This window comes from Siphateles boraxobius, unplaced genomic scaffold (genome assembly GCF_051911475.1).
Source record: "Siphateles boraxobius isolate OS27281-9 unplaced genomic scaffold, OSU_SipBor_1 21, whole genome shotgun sequence".
NCBI lineage: Eukaryota > Metazoa > Chordata > Actinopteri > Cypriniformes > Leuciscidae > Siphateles > Siphateles boraxobius.
Genome location: NW_027508822.1, coordinates 145,001 through 165,404, shown reverse-complemented (window position 1 = coordinate 165,404; position 20,404 = coordinate 145,001). Strand labels below are relative to the sequence as shown.

At 40.5% G+C, this 20,404-nt stretch overlaps 1 protein-coding gene and 1 pseudogene across 2 annotated transcripts in view; one reads left to right on the top strand and one right to left on the bottom strand.

Annotated features, from left to right (window-relative positions):
• LOC143746121 (uncharacterized) overlaps nt 1-2,721 on the top strand; it is a 39,257-nt gene extending 36,536 nt beyond the window's left edge. The window contains exons 8-9 of the mRNA XM_077237888.1: nt 1,431-1,499; nt 1,661-2,721. Coding sequence (XP_077094003.1) covers nt 1,431-1,499; nt 1,661-1,774 — 183 coding nt within the window. The 3' untranslated portion in view covers nt 1,775-2,721. The remainder of the gene's footprint in view (nt 1-1,430; nt 1,500-1,660) is intronic.
• Nucleotides 1-20,404, bottom strand: part of LOC143746052 (uncharacterized) — a 257,996-nt pseudogene that overhangs the window by 168,856 nt on the left and 68,736 nt on the right. The window lies entirely within an intron of this gene.

The following is a 20,404-nucleotide window of genomic DNA, read 5'->3' as shown; positions in this document are numbered from 1 at the left end:
GTCTGAGTGTGTGTTCGCCTGTTCTTTGTCTGAGTGTGTGTTCGCCTGTTCTTTGTCTGAGTGTGTGTTTACCTCTTCTTTGTCTGAGTGTGTGTTTACCTCTTCTTTGTCTGAGTGTGTGTTCGCCTGTTCTTTGTCTGAGTGTGTGTTCGCCTGTTCTTTGTCTGAGTGTGTGTTCGCCTGTTCTTTGTCTGAGTGTGTGTTCGTCTGTTTTTTGTCTAAGAGTGTGTTCACCTGTTCTTTGTCTGAGTGTGTGTTCATCTGTTCTTTGTCTGAGTGTGTGTTCACCTGTTCTTTGTCTGAGTGTGTGTCACCTGTTCTTCGTCTGTGTGTGTGTGTGTGTGTTCACCTGTTCTTTGACTGAATATGCAATATTGCTGAATGCAATGTTAGTTTTACTCCCTGTCTCCTGAGATTCCTTCATCTGATTGATTTTTGAAGGCAGCACAGATCTTTCCTTCACTGCCTTTGATATCCCACAATCCTGTGCTTTCCATTCTGTGACAGTTGAGCTAGAAAAATAAAGATGGCGTCTGGAAATTGCGGCTGTTTGTGTGTAATTGTAATTTTTTTATCGGTTTCCACTTGTAAAGCCATTTCTTGTGAGAAATGACTATTGTAGAAATTACATATTCACTTAGTTTTCACCAAAGCTCGCTCTATTTTGCTGTAGATCATTAAACCGTAACGCTGCCTCAGAAGTCTGTCCGAAATCAGTTGCGTGAGGAACTTTCTTGTGCAAACGCTGCCTGATAGGACAGCGAGGCAACAAGTTACTGCGGAGCTGTTTACATGACAACATTTTCACCCAAAAATGTAAAACTTTTTATGTGTTTTGGCCGTTCATTTACACGACAACAGTGTTTTGGGTGCCTGAAAACGCAAAGTTTTGAAAATGGGTTTCATAGTGCAAGTTTTTGAAAACACTCTCCATGTAAACAACAAAAACGTGAATCTGTGAAGACGATGACGTCATGCACATGTGGATTACGTGTTCAGTCTATAGTGTTTCATCGCCATCTAGTGGTCTGGAAGCAGATTATGGCGTTTTAGTTGTTTTCGCGGATCCATGTGAATGGGGATTGTTTTGACAATGGTGTCGTCTGTACGCGGAAAACTCAAAGGAAAAACTTCTCAGTTTTAAGTATATAGTTTTCGTGTAAACGTGTCCTGAATGTGTTGTGCTACATGTTATTAATTCCTCATTTTTCTAGTTGTGGATTTCATCATGTGTTGTTCCTGTTGTGTGGGTCAAGTCAAACATCCTGTCATGTTACAATAGGATCTGTCATCATAACATCATAATGTGAAATTGTCAGGACACACGTTTTATACATATATAACCTGAACATTTGCAGCACCTGAGTAAAATATTATTGATGGATGGCATTTAATAGCTTGATTTTTTCCATATTTCCATTGATGTTTAGGAGCAGGCAGATGATGTGACTTATACTGAAGTCGCTGCGTACAGTAAAAAACGAAGCAAAAAGAACAAGGTGAGCAAACACTTCCTTGATGTTGTCCAGCGTCAATCAACATGATAGTTTGTACTATTCTTGATTTGTGTGATTATATGCAGTTCTTCACGAATTGTGCTCAAACAACACGCTGTAATAATTGTGGGTTAAAGGTTAAAACAACTGTGATGTTCATTCAGGTTCGCTGTGATGATAAAGTGACGTATGCTTCCATCAGAGGAGCAAAAGCTGGATCTCAGGAGAACTGCAGTCAACTTTATGCCTCTGTGAACAAGAATAAATCAGTCAAATAATTATACAAACCCCACATGTGCAGAGGAATATCAATCTAGTATAACTGAATCCTAATGGTTTCATTTTTTGTTAATACATAATGCATGATGTTTTAATGTCTTTTACATGTTGACAAACAAATTGTAATGAATTGTTGTCTTTTGTTCTCTTTGTGTTCTGGCTTTGAGTTCTAGCGCTTTCAGAACTGTTTTAATAACCTTTGGTCTAGTTTTAATTTAGCAATATGGAGCTAGTGTGACTACCGGTACATATTTTCAGTAGTATTTTCAGAGCGATGAACTCACTGTTGAGGTTTGGGAACATGGGTGTGAGAACTCAGCTAGTTTAACCACACATGTTTTTAGAGAAACACGAGTGGTTAAAGAAGAAATAAAGAAGAGGAACTATCTTAACCCACACAGAACTGATCATCTCTGAACCCAGTTTGAACTGAACCTGGAAAAAAAAATAACTTATGAAATAGTTAAATACTAGTATTTGTCTGGTACCTTTTATTGGATGCTGAATAAGACAAAGCATTTTAAAATATATATTTTATTCAGTCCCATAAGTACATAAACACATAAATACATACATCACATTAATAACCCTATTACAATTTCGAGAGTAAATTAACTTCCATATATTGCTGATCCTTTATGTATTCCTTAACATGTTTTTTTAAATGCCCAACTTTTTTTAATGCCTAATTAATGCTATTCTTTACATTTTGTTAAAATAATTATTTGTTAAGAGGCCATATAAGAGACTATTGAATGGCCATATTCTGTTGCTTAATATGATTAATGGGTGGAAAAAAGATTGAATTGAAGCTGAATGAACGTAAATATTGAAATTGTGAGAAATGTACAGTATGTTTAATAAGCAATCAATGCTTTCAGCAATGCTTGTAATATTATATTATATTTATCAATAATAAAGTCGAACGTGTGTATTTATGGTGAAATATATTTTCCATCATTACACATATTTTCTTGTGCAGACTCGATGCAGAAACCTCCTGAAGAACCTCTGATTGTATGGGCTCAAAACTTTACAGACACAGATGCAATGGATTCTGCATAACATTTTGTACAGTTTGGATGCTGTCAATAGATATTTTGCATTTCAATGTCTGTTTCAGTGGTTCTTTGGGCTTCCAAATGACAAAAGCACAGACATTAGCCCCGTTTCCATCCACTTTTTGCGCTGTTATGTTATCGACAAAGTGAATATGCGAAAAAAAACATTACGAAATTTTCCGTCTCCAGACTGTTTCCATTCAATTGGCCTTTTACCGATAAGATTGTGTGTGATGACGTCACGAATGCCGGAAGCGATTTGTCGCATATGTTTTGGTGTATCCCAAAAAAAAGTGCCCTTGAGCCGTTTCCATAGGCCTACATTTTTTTCTACCTTTTGAGGTTCCAGTCAGCACCCCCAACACCAAACAAACAAACAAACAAAAAAATGGAGAGAGTATTCAGGCAGTTAATTGAAATTTGCCAGCTTACTGTCATTTCAATTTCACAAATAATTGCAAGTGTCCGAAATATCAGAAGACGATGGCAGAATAAAGCAGTTGCTCATCTGATAGGGCTCGAAGTAACTAGGCTACCCTTTAAATGCAACGAAGCCCAAGGGTCTGGGAGAGACCACACAATAAGGCGTTTTTGGAGGAAGTTGTGGAGACACTTTACAGAAAGTTGTTGTTTTTTTTTGCAACTTTTTGCCAGGCTCGATATTACACTACACAAAAAAACTGGTTGAGGATAAATTCTTTAAAATTGGGCAATTCCAGCGTTATGGACGTGACATTTGCAGTCAAAACTTGAAATATAAATTCTCAGAAAATGCATTTAATACTGAAACGTCTGTTTATATATCCATACTCCCTTAATAAAGGAGTCCAGACATTAGAAAAATATCAGTCTACACATGCGTTTTATATTTAATGTGAGAGAAATACACATGAGACATGACACAAAAAATCTTTAACTTTTAGGTGGCAAAATATTTTTTTGTAATTCTATGAATTATACTGCGCAAAACAAAATTAGCCTAATACTAACCCGATGAAGAATGGTCGGCCTCCATAGAACATAAAATATTATTTTTATTTAACTAGTTCGCATTTATGAGGAAAAAAACAATGTTACGGACGTGACAGTTCTCTGTTACGGGCATGACCGCTCTGAAAGCGACTTTAAAACTTTCAAAGAGACCTCAAACAGAAAGCACAAAGCCTTTCTTTAAAGTGAATTTCGTTTTTTATTAATTGTATCTTAATTTTAATCAATGTTTCATCAACCAATTGCAATAAATAAGAAGTAAATATAGTAGAAAATAGATCATCAAGGCCCGTACGGAAATGGGAAAGAAGGCATTTCTGTATTCTTCACCTTCAGCATGAAATAGGCGACTTTGCAAAAGGACTTGAAAGTCATTGAGTTAATCTCGCTAAATGCTTTTAAATCCAAAATGAAAGACTTAGAGGCAGATGCCTTAATGTAGGATAAATGCTCTTAGACTGTAAACATTATTTTAAATGCTTATATGAAACGTTAGCTTTAGTCTTCTGTGTTATTTCTCTGTACCTATGTGTTTGTACTACTGCTGACTCTCCTGGTTAAATAAAGGTTAAATAAAATATCACGGAGGCGCTGGCGCGTGAACAGGACTCTCGTCCCATAAATGAACCGAAACTGAGCGTATAATGTAGGCCTACTTGCACAGACCTGAGAAGAGTGATTGGCGAAACTTTCGGGGTTAGTAAAACAACCGGCCATGGTTTTTGTTGTGACGACTGCCTCTTGCACGTGATGAAAATATCATGTGACACCACATTTATTTGCGTTAAAGCCCCTTTTCTCGACAAAAAGTGTTTCCAAACTAGTTTTTCGCGACAATTAAAGTATCGACATTGAAATTATGCGCTAAAGTTAAACGGAAAAGGATTGTGTCGACATTTGCAAAAAAATATCGATAATTGGCATTTCCATCAGCTATATCGGTAAACATTTTGATGCGCTAAACCTTTTTTCGCAAAAAAAACCCTTGGATGGAAACCTGGCTATTGACACGTAAAACATATATTGACAGCATCAAAACAGTACAAAATGTTATGTATGAAAAAAAAAAACTTACATTAAAATAAGCTAAACGAACAAAAGACTCTGCGATTTTTAAAAATTGTTTCGTAAGCAATCCTGGAAACCTGGATATACAAGATAGCCTAAATTTAAAAGTGGGATTTTCTAGACCTGGAAAAGTCATGTAAATTAAAAAATCGTTCTAGTTATGCCAAGGTCTAAAATAATGTATTGGGTAGACATTGTGAATAACTGAGTTTTTATTTCCCCATGTGTGTAAAAAGCTATGCAACCTAAAGTTATGCATTGTCAATGTAAACTTTTTTTTTAAAATATGCTTTATTTACTCATATTTTCTCTAAAATGAGTCACATATTTATAATAAATGGCTTAAATTGTAGATTTAAGTATTCTTTACCATTTAAACAGAGATAGTAGACATTAAAAATACTATTTTGTATTTTACACAATTTTAATTGATGTATGCATTCAATTATATCATGTCCTCAGTACACAGTAATCAACTTCTGCAAGAAATGTAAACCATGAAATGACAAAAACCTCAAAATATTTTTAAATTATGTTATAGACTAGGCTAAATTGCCTCTAATCGTACATATAAATCATGTGGAAATATAGGTCTTTTTCTTAATTTTCTTCAATTACTGCGTCCCTGAAGTCATCTTCCACCCTGTTAGCATGTAATTTTTTGCCTTCCAAATCTGACTGCAATTTCATTGAGACCATTATCAAGAAGTGACTTCATTTCTTTTACCTGCTGGAATTCAACTGTACAAACTTAGGTAAGCTTCGACTCTCACTCATATTTTTTTTTTTAAGTTTTTGAAATGTTATCCTGCTTGTCCCACCCTTAAAGTTCCACCCTGTTAGGCTATGTTATGGAGAATGGTAGTCCTATCAAAAAATGGAAAAGCAAATCTGACATAGTTATAAAAGTTCTGTTCATCTGTAGAAGGTTAGCTAGCTAAATGTTGATCACTCAAAGAGCTATGGCTAACTTAGCTCAGAATTTTCCACCCTGTTAGATTCCACCATGTTAGGTCTATAAACCTAACAGGGTGGAATGTGAAACTAACAGGGTGGAAATTCTAATAGAATGATTAGTATTTAATGTAGCAAGTTCTTTCAATTAGAGTTTAAAGTTCTTTTTCCGGCCTTTTTGCTTTTCATTTTCAAATCTGTAACTGTCAAAGCCACATCATAACTTTACCACAACATAATTTCATTATTTTCATAGAAACATCAGTACCAGTAGTATCAGTGATTATCAGTGAACTGTGAAATTATTACAATGTAATAATATTTGTTAGGACATGTTTTTAATTTTGTTTGTTTGTTAATCTAGTTAATTCAAATGAATTATAGCATCTTTATTTTTAATCAAATATAAATAAATAAAAAAAATTTATTATGTCTGTCTCCTCTAATTTGTAAATATTTCTCTAGCCATCTGAAGAGAGAATTGTTTTGCCCCTATGATTGATTGTGATAAGGAACCACATATTTTTTGCGTCCCTCCCCCAAAGGAAATTTGGATTTTGATTTAATTTTATTGTTTTGAAACAAAATATAGGTGCAGTTCCACACATTACCAATGGCAAACCATGCAGGACGATGACAAAACAGCTGTTAACACTGCTGTTCCACCCTGTTATGCTCCTTTCCACCCTGTTAGACAAGTCATTTTAAATAATAATTTGACAGCAACATTAAATGTTTGGCATACTTTTGTCTTATTTTGTGAGGCGAGGACCACTAACAGCATATATATGTTTTTGAGGCAATTTTTATTATTATTTACCATCCTATTTGCAAAAATGGGCACAAAAAGTACCAGTTTTTAATAATCAAGACATATTCTATTCATCAAAAATTGTTTTGCTTCTTTCAAGAAGAAGAAAAAAAATCTAAGATGGCATAAGGGACATATAGAAAAGCTCATTATTGTTTAACATTTACATTATTAACATGTTGTGTTAACTATGTATATGTCCCTAACAGGGTGGAATATTTTCATAGACAGTGTCTGAACAATCTACCCATAATTATTATTTTTAGAGTCCCTGAGCTTGACCAATATGTATTCCTTATAGTTAAACATGTCACTATTTTGGTAGAATGCTAAAAACATGAAAATTACGTCCTTTTTTTCCCAACACTTATGAAGCCAAAATGTCACTGCATACCAGGAATGACCCTAATAGAACTATGGCTTTCTCAGTTCTCAATGTCTAAAAACAATATGTGGTCAAACTAACTCACATGTGTTTCTGCCTAATTGTTTTCTTTTTTCCTCTTTGAGTTCTAGCGCTTTCAGAACTATTTTAATAACCTTTGGTCTAGTTTTAATTTAGCAGTGTGGAACTAGTGTGACTAGTAGTATTTTCAGAGCGGTGAACTCATGGTTGAGGTTTGGGAACATGTTTCTTCTGTGTGTGAGAACTCAGTTAGTTTAACCACTCATGTTTTTAGAGAAACACATGTGGTTAAAGAAAGAAGAGGAAATTGCATCTTAACCCACACAGAACTGATAATCTCTGAACCCAGTTTGGACTGAACCCGGTAAACCAAAAATAATTTATTTAATTAATAAATACAAGTAACTGTCTAGTACCTTTTGTGGCGAACAGGACGAGGCCGAGGGAGGTGAGAGTGTTAGCGACACCTGTGAGCACACTGGTCTCGCATCTCTCACAGAGGAGCGGAAGCATAAAGGAGGAGCGACGACGTGGATGATCGAGAGAGGAACAGGCCTGTGTTTTGTTTGTTTGTTTTTTATTTTCGGTAGCCAGCAGTCGTCCGCGAGGGGCTGCTGGCGGTTTCTTTTATGTTTTATTTTGGTAGCCAGCAGTCGTCCGTGAGGGGCTGCTGGCGGTTCTTTTTGGTTTGTGTTTGTTTTATTTTAATAAAGTATTTGAATGTTCGCCGGTTAGACGAAATAGACGATAGACGGTATGTATGTACAAATGCAAGGAAATGTACAGTAAATAAGAAGTGTGGTGTGTTAAATAAATACATGTATAAATAGTGTAGTATTGCACATTTATGTGCGTGTTTTTATGGGCGTGTCTAGTGGTTCAGTATAGGGGCGTGTCTAGAGGACCATTATGGGGCGTGTCTAGAGGTCCAGTATAGGGGCGTATCTAGAGGTCCAGTATAGGGGCGTGTCTAGAGGTCCAGTATAGGGGCGTATCTAGAGGTCCAGTATAGGGGCATGTCTAGAGGTCCTGTATAGGTGCGTATCTAGAGGTCCAGTATAGGGGCATGTCTAGAGGTCCAGTATGGGGCATGTCTAGAGGTCCAGTATAGGGGCATGTCTAGAGGTCCAGTATAGGGGCGTATCTAGAGGTCCAGTATAGGGGCATGTCTAGAGGTCCTGCATAGGTGCGTATCTAGAGGTCCAGTATAGGGGCATGTCTAGAGGTCCAGTATAGGGGCGTATCTAGAGGTCCAGTATGGGGCGTGTCTAGAGGTCCAGTATAGGGGTGTGTCTAGAGGACCATTATGGGGCGTGTCTAGAGGTCCAGTATAGGGGTGTGTCTAGAGGTCCAGTATAGGGGCATGTCTAGAGGTCCAGTATAGGGGCGTATCTAGAGGTCCAGTATAGGGGCATGTCTAGAGGTCCAGTATAGGGGCGTATCTAGAGGTCCAGTATGGGGCGTGTCTAGAGGTCTAGTATAGGGGCGTGTCTAGAGGTCCAGTATAGGGGTGTGTCTAGAGGTCCAGTATAGGGGCGTGTCTAGAGGTCCAGTATGGGGTGTGTCTAGAGGTCCAGTATGGGGCGTGTCTAGAGGTCCAGTATAGGGGTGTGTCTAGAGGTCCAGTATGGGGCGTGTCTAGAGGTCTAGTATAGGGGCGTGTCTAGAGGTCCAGTATAGGGGCGTGTCTAGAGGTCCAGTATAGGGGCGTGTCTAGAGGTCCAGTATAGGGGCGTGTCTAGAGGTCCAGTATAGGGGTGTGTCTAGAGGTCCAGTATAGGGGCGTGTCTAGAGGTCCAGTATAGGGGCGTGTCTAGAGGTCCAGTATGGGGCGTGTCTAGAGGTCCAGTATAGGGGTGTGTCTAGAGGTCCAGTATGGGGCGATTTTCCGATGGTAGAAAAAAATGATGTGTTGTTGTATAACTTATCAATATATAGTTAACATTTTACAAAAGTCAAACTCAAATGCAGTTACGGGGTTTTTGACCAGCGAATGTGTGCAAATGTGCATTTTGTCCGTCATTAAAACGGCATCGGCGCCATCACATTACATTTGCATCAACAGGTTACAAACTAGTTTGTTGTAGCTATATGGGCACTCAGTTTTTCCTGTTGTAAAATATATTCGGCCAAAATCTCATTTTATAAAAGATGAAATGCTACTGTGTGCACAGCCTATTTAAGTGTATTGGCTATGACTAGATAGCAAATGCTAGACCTCTCTCTCAGGTCCCACATGTCTCAGTCAGACATCAAATTAATAAAATATGAACTTTTATAGACATAGTGTTTAGTACTTATTCAAATAACAAGATCTTTGTTTACCCTAGCAAAACTTCAGCTGCTGTCTGCTGTGCGGCTGCAGTCGAGATAGAGGGGGCGGAGTTATCAGCGTTACTGAGAGTTTAAGGAATGAACTAGATTTACACAAGCTCTTTTTAAGAACTTTCATTGGCTAAATATTTGTAAAACAGACAGACAGACGCTCTCCCAAGCTTTATAAACATATTATGCTATTCTTATGCTTTAGTAGACTGAAAAAATTACATACAGCACCTTTAAACTCAGATCTTGAAGAATGTGCAGTCCTGTGGCTCTCTCTAGTGCACAACATTAGTGGGTTATGAATCACATTTATATATGGCTGATTTTTTTCAATGATTACAAATTTTGTAATGATTACTTTTTTTTTTTTACGTATAATAAAGTCTACCCATATTAAGCTAAAATTCACTAATTCGTGGTACCTTATTTCATGCTTTAACATTTGAATTATAAACTTGCTATGAACTCTAAACAACCCAGTTTAAAAAAAAAAATCAAAATACTTTGTGTTATGTTTATTGATGTTTTTTCATTTTTTGTACATTTATTTATTGCAGACAAAATATGTTTAGAACACACAGGCATCCTGTAGACGTCACGTATGTTAAAATAATGCATCAATTTACGCTATAAGAACTATAAAAAAATAATAAATAAAAACAGCAGAATAATCAATATTAACAATTAAAACAGAGCTAAAAGGTAGACTATAATGCAATTTAAGGACACTTTAAGAGATGATAAAAATAAATAAATAATAAAAACAAAAACATTCTTATCATTAATCAGTTTGAAAGACTGAATTATGAAATTCCAAGCAAAAATATTTTCTCGTTGTGAACAGTATTTCGTATCAGTGTTATGAACATTATATGAACAAAGAGGCTCCTCTTTGTTTTCTTTTTGTTTGTGTTTGTTTTTTTATTTGCAGAAGAACAATCAAATAACAAATATAAGTAGGCCTATAGATGAACATTTCAACAATGAAGTGGCACTGGATGACAGCACAATTAAAGTACAGAGACAGTAAAAACGAAATTAAGTAAGAAGTACAGTAGAGAGAGGAAAAAAACACAGAGGTCGTAAAATAAGTTACGTATCACTCAAAGATTGTCATACAATTTCACAAATTTGACACTTTTTTTGTTAATAATTATTTTTAGTGTCTTTATAAAATAATAGAAGTCACAGAGAAAAGTATTTAATTTGGGTACTGTTGGAGAATATTTATATTTATGAATGAAACATTTTATGGCGCGTCTTTGATCATCAACCGTTGTCTGCTGATGACGTCATCGCTCGCGCCGTCTCTTCCGTCATTGAGTTTCAGCGTGGAGTCAAAGTCGTCTAAAAGGAAAGCCTGTTCACTCCCTATTAAGCCCTATTGTACCGAACTTTGGTTGTAGTTCCACCAGAGTTCCACTGGGGGACGAGCGCCCTGAGAGAAAAATGAATGGGAGTCTATGGAGCTAGACGGCTAAATTTGTCTCTTTCACCCGATTGCCATTGAGAAATCTCAGATTTGAATGTAGGTTTTGCAAGTTCAACATGGGTTATAGGTCGAAAGTTGAATGAACGAGTACTTATGTCCTTTCGATTTCTTACAGGTTGAGTTGTTGTTGCCCATTACACGCTAGCATTCTGCTGATGAACGCTGATTGGTGAGTGAAGGACTGATTACGTCCAGAGATACCGCTTGATGGCATCGTGGCATCCGAATTATTTTCGGCGTGGTCTTTTAAAACAACAAACCAAAAACTCTTCTAGCACGTGTATTTACCTGTGTCAGCGGTGTTGTCGATGCCTCGAGAGAAAAGAAAGTGCAGATCGCGAAAGCACCAAAGTGACTGAAGGATTGCCGTAAAGCAGTTCTCTGGTTGTAAGATGTGTATGACATCATTGACATTTTAAAATAGTCTTTAAAGCAAATAAGTGACTCTAAAAAATCTAACACCCAGTTATCTGTAATTTCTTTGCATCTCCTTTTGAAAACGATATTCAAATTACTAGACAAAAAATTATATCCTGAGAAAAGTGGATTTTTAGGGGTATATCTCCATAGACCTCCATTCATTCTGCACTCGTCCTGTGAGCGCCCTCATATGGAGCCAGAGAGGAACTGCAACCAGTTCAGAACCCTGAAGTTTACTGCCAGTGAAACTTCTCCCCATATTAGACATTCTCTGGTCGAGTCTTCTGAGGTGAGGAGAGCAGTTCACGGTATTTCTCATATTTACACAACCATCGCACACACTTTATACAGTTTGATTAAGCGACGGACTCATTTCTGTATTGTTTTCATCGATCACAGCGACACTTGTGCGTCTTTTCTGGCGTCTTCCTCCTGAAATAAACATGTAGTGCAGCAGCAGCGAGCATGAGGAGAATATGTTGAGTTCATTCAGACCCTAAGAGATTTTGTGTTCGTTTGTGTGATTGTCTCGATGTTTGGAGTGAGAATTGTTAGTGAATGTCAAGTCAAGAGCGTTTTCACACCTGAAAGTCCGCACCAAGGTCCGAACCAAAGTTCACGTTTTTATACATTTTATACTTTCAGAAAGTTTTGGTTTGGTTTCACACTGCAATTATACGAGCGCACTAAAGAACTTTACGTGACATACTTGCGTCCTGTCGTCATCATCTATGTGGGCTGCATCTCGACATTGATTGGTTTGTACATGGACGTGCGTCTGACGTCAGCGTGTTGTCAATGCGGCGGGTAACTTTGACAACATGAATGAACACACGCATATCGTTGCAACTGTATTGTTATTTTTTCGTCGTGCGAACATTTTATCGTCGCCGGCAGGAAAGGAGGAGAAGACTGCAAGCAATCAAGCGATTATTATTATTATTATAATGTCATCAGACCATACTTCAATTAAAAACCTTGTCTCCTCCTCTCCCCATGTGCTACCACGGCTCATTTCTCCTGCCATCTTCTGTTTTTTCGGCTATGCGGGAACCACTGGAACTTCCTGTAAAAGGTCTGAAAGGCCGAACCATACAGAAATGCTTTCACACTAGAAACGAACCAAACCTTTGTTCAGTTTGATCCGGACCGAGACTACCTCTTTTCTTCGGACCAAATTTCATCTGTTTGGTCAGGAACGTGGTCCGGGGGAGGTTTCACACCTGCAATTTTGATTCGGACCAAACTGAAAAGTCCGAAAGTCCGGACCAAACAAGGTAAGTTAGGTGTGAAAGGGCCCTTAGAGAGATCTGTGAGGGGAATCGATCTGAAGTGTTGCTGTTGCCATTTTAACTACTCTCTTTTTTTCACATCTTTGCCAGATCAAATTTGTTGGTTGATTTACATTATTAAAATTAATTACACCCATATATTGATTTGTGCTGCTGTTAATTTTTTTAAAGTTTTATGATTATTGTTCGTTTTGATTTAGGCTAACTTAGTTACTGCAATGAATGTTGTTATTAGAAAATCAAACTGTATTTCAATGCATGTGCATATTATGATTGTAAGAAATAACAGTATTATCTTTTTTTAGTGGAGCAGTATCATATATTTTAATTCAAATAGCTAATCTGTTTCTGACAGCAAACACTCAGAATAAAGTGAGATGATCTGCTGATGATCCTGAATGTCTTGTTGAATGAGTGTTGATAGGCTCATCAGATCTGCTGAAAACACTCTTTATTTTGTAAGTTTTAGAGGTTTATGGTGCTATTACTATGATATCAGAACAAAAAGTTAAAGGAGAATGAGCAGAATTTAGTTATTTATCTGACTCCATTCAAATTATTGCTAATCTTTAACCTCTTATTCTTTAAAGGTAAACGTTCTTTCTTGGAACTAAAACATAGAATTTAAGCATAATTATTTAAGTTATAATTACTTTAGCTTTAAACATTATCATTGTTAAAAAGTTTTTTTTTTGTTTTTTTTTTTGTAAAGCCAATCTAGCGCTCTGTAATCCACTGTCTGATCACGTGCCTCCATGAGCCAATCAGAGTTGTTCCCTGCACCACGCAGCTTAGTTTCTAGATGTTGACAGTCACAGAGGACAGGGTAACGTGAGGAAAATTCCTCAACAAATAGCAGTCGATCACAAGGCTATAAACTTAACAAAGAAAACAAAAAAATGTCTAACTTAGCAGAGGGTGAAGCTAGTTACTGATAAGGTTGTAGCCTATTTCTTATAAATAATTGAAGTTATTCAAGTTTATTGAGATTCTTCTTCTTATAATAACTCTGGTAACATGGTTGATGAATGTGATCAACACTACAGTTTGTGTTAAACCAGAGACAATGGATTGAGATTATTTTCTTGTCCTCCCATCATGCAGTAGAAAGAGCCCAGATGATGTCATGGATTTCTTTCTTTCTTTCTTTCTTTCTTTCTTTCTTTCTTTCTTTCTTTTTTTCTTTCTTTCTTTGTAAAGCACATTCAAAAACAACCCATGGTTGACCAAAGTGCTGAACAGGACAGAGTAATCAGAGTAAAGGTAATACAACATAATAAAAATAGCACGAGCAATAGATACAATTACAAACATAAAAAGAATAGTAGAATTAATATAATTCATAGGAGAGTACATTAAGGATCCACATTAAGAAAGTGTTTTTTGAGCTTGAAAATAAAATTATCTTAAAATACTCCGTCATTCATGGTCACTCAGATAAGAAGAAAACATCATTCAGCCTTGCAAATTATAAAATGCTTAAGTAATGCTGAACAATAAATCTAAATATAATTAAAATCGCTGTTGCTCAGTGATTATGAAAGTTCTGTGATTTGTGGATTACTGATAAGCGCGAGTCTGGAGAAAAAGGCGTTTATTTATTCATTCTCGGTGTTGAGAAACGTATACTGCATGTGTTACGTTATTGTGTTAATAATAACTAAAGTACCTAATTATGTTACATATTTATTTTGTATGAAAACTAGCGCATTAGTTATTTATGGATCAAAAGTACCGTTGTATCAGTGCTGCGAGGACGGGCTAAGTTTAAATTTTGTTCTTGGTTGTGTTTTATTCTGTCAAAATGTCAGAAAGCATTTTGTATTATCCAGCCGTGTTTTTAAAATTCGATAAATGACAGATGGTTTACTGTTAACACAGCCCTCATTATATGTCGGATTCGTCTAACTTATACTTGATATTCTTTTTAGAATAAGTGATCCATTTTCTATTATTTGACTCCTGTCTATTCATTGTCGACTATTTTCTATAAATGTCTAAAATGTCCTGTTTAATATGCGCAATGTTCAAATGCAAAGACAGCACGTCACAAAAGAAGCCCTTTTTTCTGAGATTTAGTATCATACTGGGATATTGGAATAATAAATGAAGTAGCCTATCTTAAATGTACACACAATGTTCCTATGTTGTTGTTTTTTTTTTACTGTTTTCTATGGGTTTCTTAATTTTAGACTAGTTGACCAGCACTTATATGCAATACAGTATTAATCATGAATAAAAAATGGTTTTGAGCAGTATTGAAACTTTGGACTTTCACTGTATATTGCAGTGCAAGTGAAATTTTGAAGTGTGTGTCTTGCATTCTCAAAAAAGAATGACAAAAATATATGACAAACCCCCATTTTTTTAGTCATTGTAATTTTGTCATTGTCACCCATATTGTTTGTCTTTCTCAAAAAATAATGACACAAATATATTACAAACAACCCCGTCCCACTGATGACACTCAGGAAAAAAATGAAAGGTCTGAAACATGTAGGACACAGTTAAAGCTAGAAAAAATGCTAATTTAAAACTAGCTAAAGCTGCGGTCACTCTTGACTATCAGCATGTGAAATTTCTGAGGACACTGTGAACTTAAAATGAAACGCAGGGAAATTCGCTTTATCTTGTGTTTCCGGTTTCACACATTCACGTGTGTATGAATGGAAGTCGATGGAACAAAAAAGTCTAGTGTGTGTATTAAAAAGTCTTTAGTAAAATAACGTCTCGGTTACGTATGTAACCCTAGTTCCCTGATAGGGAACGAGACGCTGCGTCAAACGCTGCGGGAACGCCCCTGCGTTGTGCGTCATGAAGCACGTATGGAATCAGCCCAATGGAGAGATGAAACGTCATAGGCGGGTGACATCATCGACCAGGAAACTATAAAGCACCCCAAAAACACAAGCGCATTAGCTTCTGATAGGCTTGAAGGAAGCGCTAACGGGAGTGCCGGGAGTATGGCGGAGCGACGCAGCGTCTCGTTCCCTATCAGGGAACTAGGGTTACATACGTAACCGAGACGTTCCCTTTCAAGGGAACTTCGAGCTGCGTCAAACGCTGCGGGAACGCGAATACCCACGTCGCCATAGGACCAAATGACCGTCATGTGAGACTAGCGCACAGAGGACGAGAGCACCTGTGCCCCAGGGGTAGAGCTTAAGTCTAGGTCATAGAACTTAATAAAAGTATGCGGTGAAGACCATCCAGCCGCATCACAAACATCACTCAGGAAAACCCCCGACAAAAGAGCTTTAGAAGCAGCCATACTCCTGGTAGAGTGAGCTCGGACAACCAAAGGTGAAGGCTGGCCAGCCGACTCATAAGCAAGTGAGATAGCCTCAACCACCCACTTGCTCATTCTCTGTTTAGACGCCGGACACCCTTTCCTGGGTGGCCCGAAACATACAAAAAGTTGTTCTGATTTCCTCCACAGGGCAGCTCTGTGGACATAAGCGTCTAATGCCCTAACAGGGCAGAGTGAATTAAGTTTCTCCTGGTCCGATGACATAAATGGAGGAGGACAGAAAGCCTGCAGAACCGTAGGTCTAACAATATTAGTAGGAACCTTAGGAACGTAACCTGGTCTAGGATGCAGAAAAGCTTTAACCATGCCAGGTGCAAATTCCAGGCACGAGGGCGAAACCGACAGAGCCTGCAAATCTCCGATTCTTTTTAGTGAAGAGATAGCAAGCAAAAAGATAGTCTTAAAAGTGAGAAACTTCTCGGGAACTTCTTCGATAGGTTCAAAAGGAGCTAGGGAAAGACCTTCTAATACAATGGCCAGATCCCAAGTCGGCACCCTCGTACGAACTGCTGGCCTCAGCCTCAAAGTGCCACGGAGGAAACGAGTTATAAGCGGGTGTCTCCCAAGAGAAACTCCACTGAAAGGGACGTGGTAAGCAGCTAGTGCCGCCACATACACCTTTAGTGTGGAGGGGGATAACCCTGTGGAGAAGCGCTCCTGCAGGAATTCCAGCACTGCACCCACTGGGCAGTTAACTGGGTCCTGCAGGTGTTCTCCACACCAAGAAGTGAAAAGTTTCCACTTCAAGGCATAAAGCTTCCTCGTGGATGGAGCTCTGGAGTTAAGAATGGTCTCAACAACCTCGGTTGAGAGACCGGAGTCTATGAGCTGGGCCCCCTCAGAGGCCAAGCCCACAGTTTCCACAATTCTGGGCGGGGGTGAAGTATCGTGCCCCCCGCCTGGGAGAGTAGATCCCTCCTGACCGGGAGCTCCAAAGGAGAACCGTCCAGGAGAGAAATCAGGTCCGCAAACCATACTCGGGCCGGCCAGAACGGGGCTACTAGTAGTAGACTGACCCCGTCCCGGCGGACCCTCTCCAGAACTCCTGGTAACAGAGCAATCGGGGGAAAGGCGTACAGACGTGACCTCGGCCACGGCTGCACCATAGCATCCAACCCCAGGGGGGCTGGAAGAGTGATGGAGAACCACCGATGACAATGAGTGGTCTCCTTGGAAGCGAATAGGTCCACCTCAGCGCGACCGAAACTCAACCAAAGGAGCTCCACCACCTCGGGGTGGAGTCTCCATTCCCCTGGCCTCGGCCCCTGCCTCGACAGGGAGTCTGCTACCACATTCAAATACCCAGGGAGATACATTGCTCTCAGAGATAGTAGCTTCCCTTGGGACCACAGGAGGATCTGACGGGCCAACTTGTAAAGCCGGCGAGACCGTAGGCCCCCCTGATGATTTATATAAGAGACCACCGACGTGTTGTCTGATTGAACTAACACATGATGGCCTCTCAGGTCTGTTAGGAAGTGTTTCAGAGCCTGAAACACAGCCAACATCTCTAGACAATTTATGTGCCACGAAAGATGATGATCCTGCCACAGACCTTGGGCTGGGCGACCACTCATGACCGCCCCCCACCCTGTGAGGGAAGCATCCGTCGTTAGCGTTATGCGACGACAAAGAGCCCCCAGCACAGGACCTTTGGATAGGAACCAAGTTTCTCTCCACATGACCAGAGCACGAAGGCAGCACCGCGTGACTTTGAACGTGCGGAGCGGATTTCCCCTCGGGGAGAATCCCTTGGTCCTGAGCCACCACTGTAGCGGTCTCATGTACAACAGGCCGCAAGGTATAACGTTGGACGCTGCTGCCATCAGACCCAACAGTCTCTGAAACTGCTTGACAGTGAGTAGCTGGCCTAGCTTCACTTGTTTCACAGCTGAGAGAATCGAAGCGATGCGGGTCGGAGAGAGTCGCGCCCGCATCGATACCGAATCCCAAACGACACCCAGAAAAGTGGTTTTCTGGGAAGGAGATAATACACTTTTCTTTGCGTTCAGCCTCAACCCCAACTTTCTGATATGAGCGAGGACGACATCTCGATGCCGAACCGCCATCTGCTCGGTCTGAGCTAAAATCAACCAATCGTCGATGTAATTGAGAATACGAATGCCCTGAAGCCTCAGAGGCACTAGTGCTGCATCCATGCATTTCGTGAAAGTGCGGGGAGATAAAGCTAGGCCAAACGGAAGAACCCTGTACTGGTACGCCTCGCCCCCGAAGGCGAACCTCAGGAACTTCCTGTGTTGTGGAAGGATGGACACATGGAAGTATGCGTCCTTCAGATCTATCGTGACAAACCAGTCCTCGGACCTGATTTGAGACACGATCTGCTTGATAGTGAGCATCTTGAATTTTAGCTTCCCTACCGAGCGATTCAATATGCGCAGGTCTAAAATTGGACGCAACCCCCCATCCTTCTTTGGAACGATGAAATATCGGCTGTAATAACCTGACTCCAAACTGGGAGGAGGAACCCGTTCTATAGCCTCTTTTTGAAGGAGCGTTTTCACCTCTTGTTCCAATACCAGAGCCTGCTCGGGGCCCACCACTGTGTGCAGAACCCCTCTGAATTTTGGTGGACGACACCTGAACTGGATAGCATAACCCTTTTCTACTGTCTGCAGGACCCAATGAGATATTTTTGGAAGGCTTTTCCACTCTGCCAGAAATTCTACTAAGGGTACCAGCCTCTCGAGACTGGCCTCTGGTGTAACTTGAGCAGCAGACGCAGCGCCCTGTAACGGCGCACCGGCAGGGAACAACTGGTCTGACCGCTCTGAGACCCTCCTCAGAGGGAGCGAGCGTCCCTCGGGAAAGCGCTCGCTGGGATCGTCTGTGCCCCGGCATAAAGGCGGGGTTGGCAGAACGAGCCCCTGAGGGCACCGAGGAGGAATGGGCACCGTAAAAGAGGTGAACACCTTTCCGCCTCGGTGGGGACCACCCTCAGCATCCTGAACGGCTTGGCGTCAGGACTTCTTCTTAGCCGAAGCCTTCTTAGCCAATATAACTGTCCTCAGATCAGTTCTACTGGGAGAAGGCTTCGGCTGAGAGTGTCGCGGCTGAGCCCACTGTCCAGCAGGGGGAGCACGAGACGCGACACTCTGCCTCTGCTGCGCTCTATGTGATGAGCTCGAAGACGGCCGGGGCTGCTCCCGCCCAGCAGCCCCAGGGACATTAACTTTAAGGGGAAGAAACTTTTTAAAAGCTGCAGTTTGTTTCTTTTCTTCTTGGAATTTATCGATAACTGAATTCACAGCATCACCAAACAACCCCATGGGAGAAAGAGGAGCATCTAAAAGAAAAGCTTTTTCTCTCTCTTTAATATTAGTCTGATTTAACCACAAATGTCTTTCTGCAGCCACCAGAGCTGCCATAGAACGACCCATTAATTTGGCCGATTCTCTGGTGGCACGCAGGGATAAATCAGCAGCCTGACGCAGTTCGCGAACTACGTCAGTACTGACCTCCTCACTCTCACTCATGTCCCTTAGCAGATCAGCCTGGTATGCCTGCAAGATTGACATAGTATGCAGACATGACGCAGCCTGACCTGCTGCCGAATATGCTTTACCCACCAAAGCCGAAGTGTTTCTTAAAGGCTTGGTGGGTAATGCCGGTGCCTTAAAAGATGATGCTGCTTCGGGGGAGAGATGGCTCGCAAGCGTCTCTTCCACACGAGGCAAAGCACCATAACCATGAGCCTTGGCTCCCATAATATTAGCGTATGTTGAAGTCTGGGGACTAAACACTCTATATGACACCGGTTTTCTCCATGATTTCGACACCTCGGTGTGGAGATCATGGAAAAACGGCAGGCACCGGCGTGGAGGCTGCACACGTGACGGCAAAAATCTCTCATCCAACTTTGATTTAGAAACAGACTCCTGTCTAGTCACTGGCCATTCAATATTAAGTTTTTCAACAGCTCTTGTTAACACCTCCATAAGCTCATCACTCTCAGGAGTGTGGGGTGCCGAATCCTCCACATCTCCCTCAACACTAACAACATCAAGTTCCTCAGAACTGGATAGCTGCAGCATTGGTGCCTCAGCCCGAGCGGAAGAAACCGCAGCGCGTGCTTCCGAACCCGGGACTGAGGCACTGGATCTCACAGGTGAAGGGAGAGATAAGGCAGAGCCCGTCTCAAACCCCGCTGTGAGATCCATCTGCGATCCCCACGATAAGCGCCGCCGCTCTGCCTCGGCAGAAGCGGGACACGAACCGCGGGGAGCGCGCACCGAACCGCTCTCCTCAAAGAGCGATCGGCGGGAGCGGAGCGTCCTTAACGGCAAACGCTCGCAATGCTCACAGTCTGCTCCCTCGAGAGCAAACTGGGCATGCTGAACTCCCAAACAAACAACACAAAGATCATGTGTATCCCCGCTCGTTAAATAACGCGAGCAGGGAGGAACACACTTTCTAAACTGCTGTTCGTCCGCCATAATCTCTCAATATATATATATATAGGGATAAATTGTTTGTGTG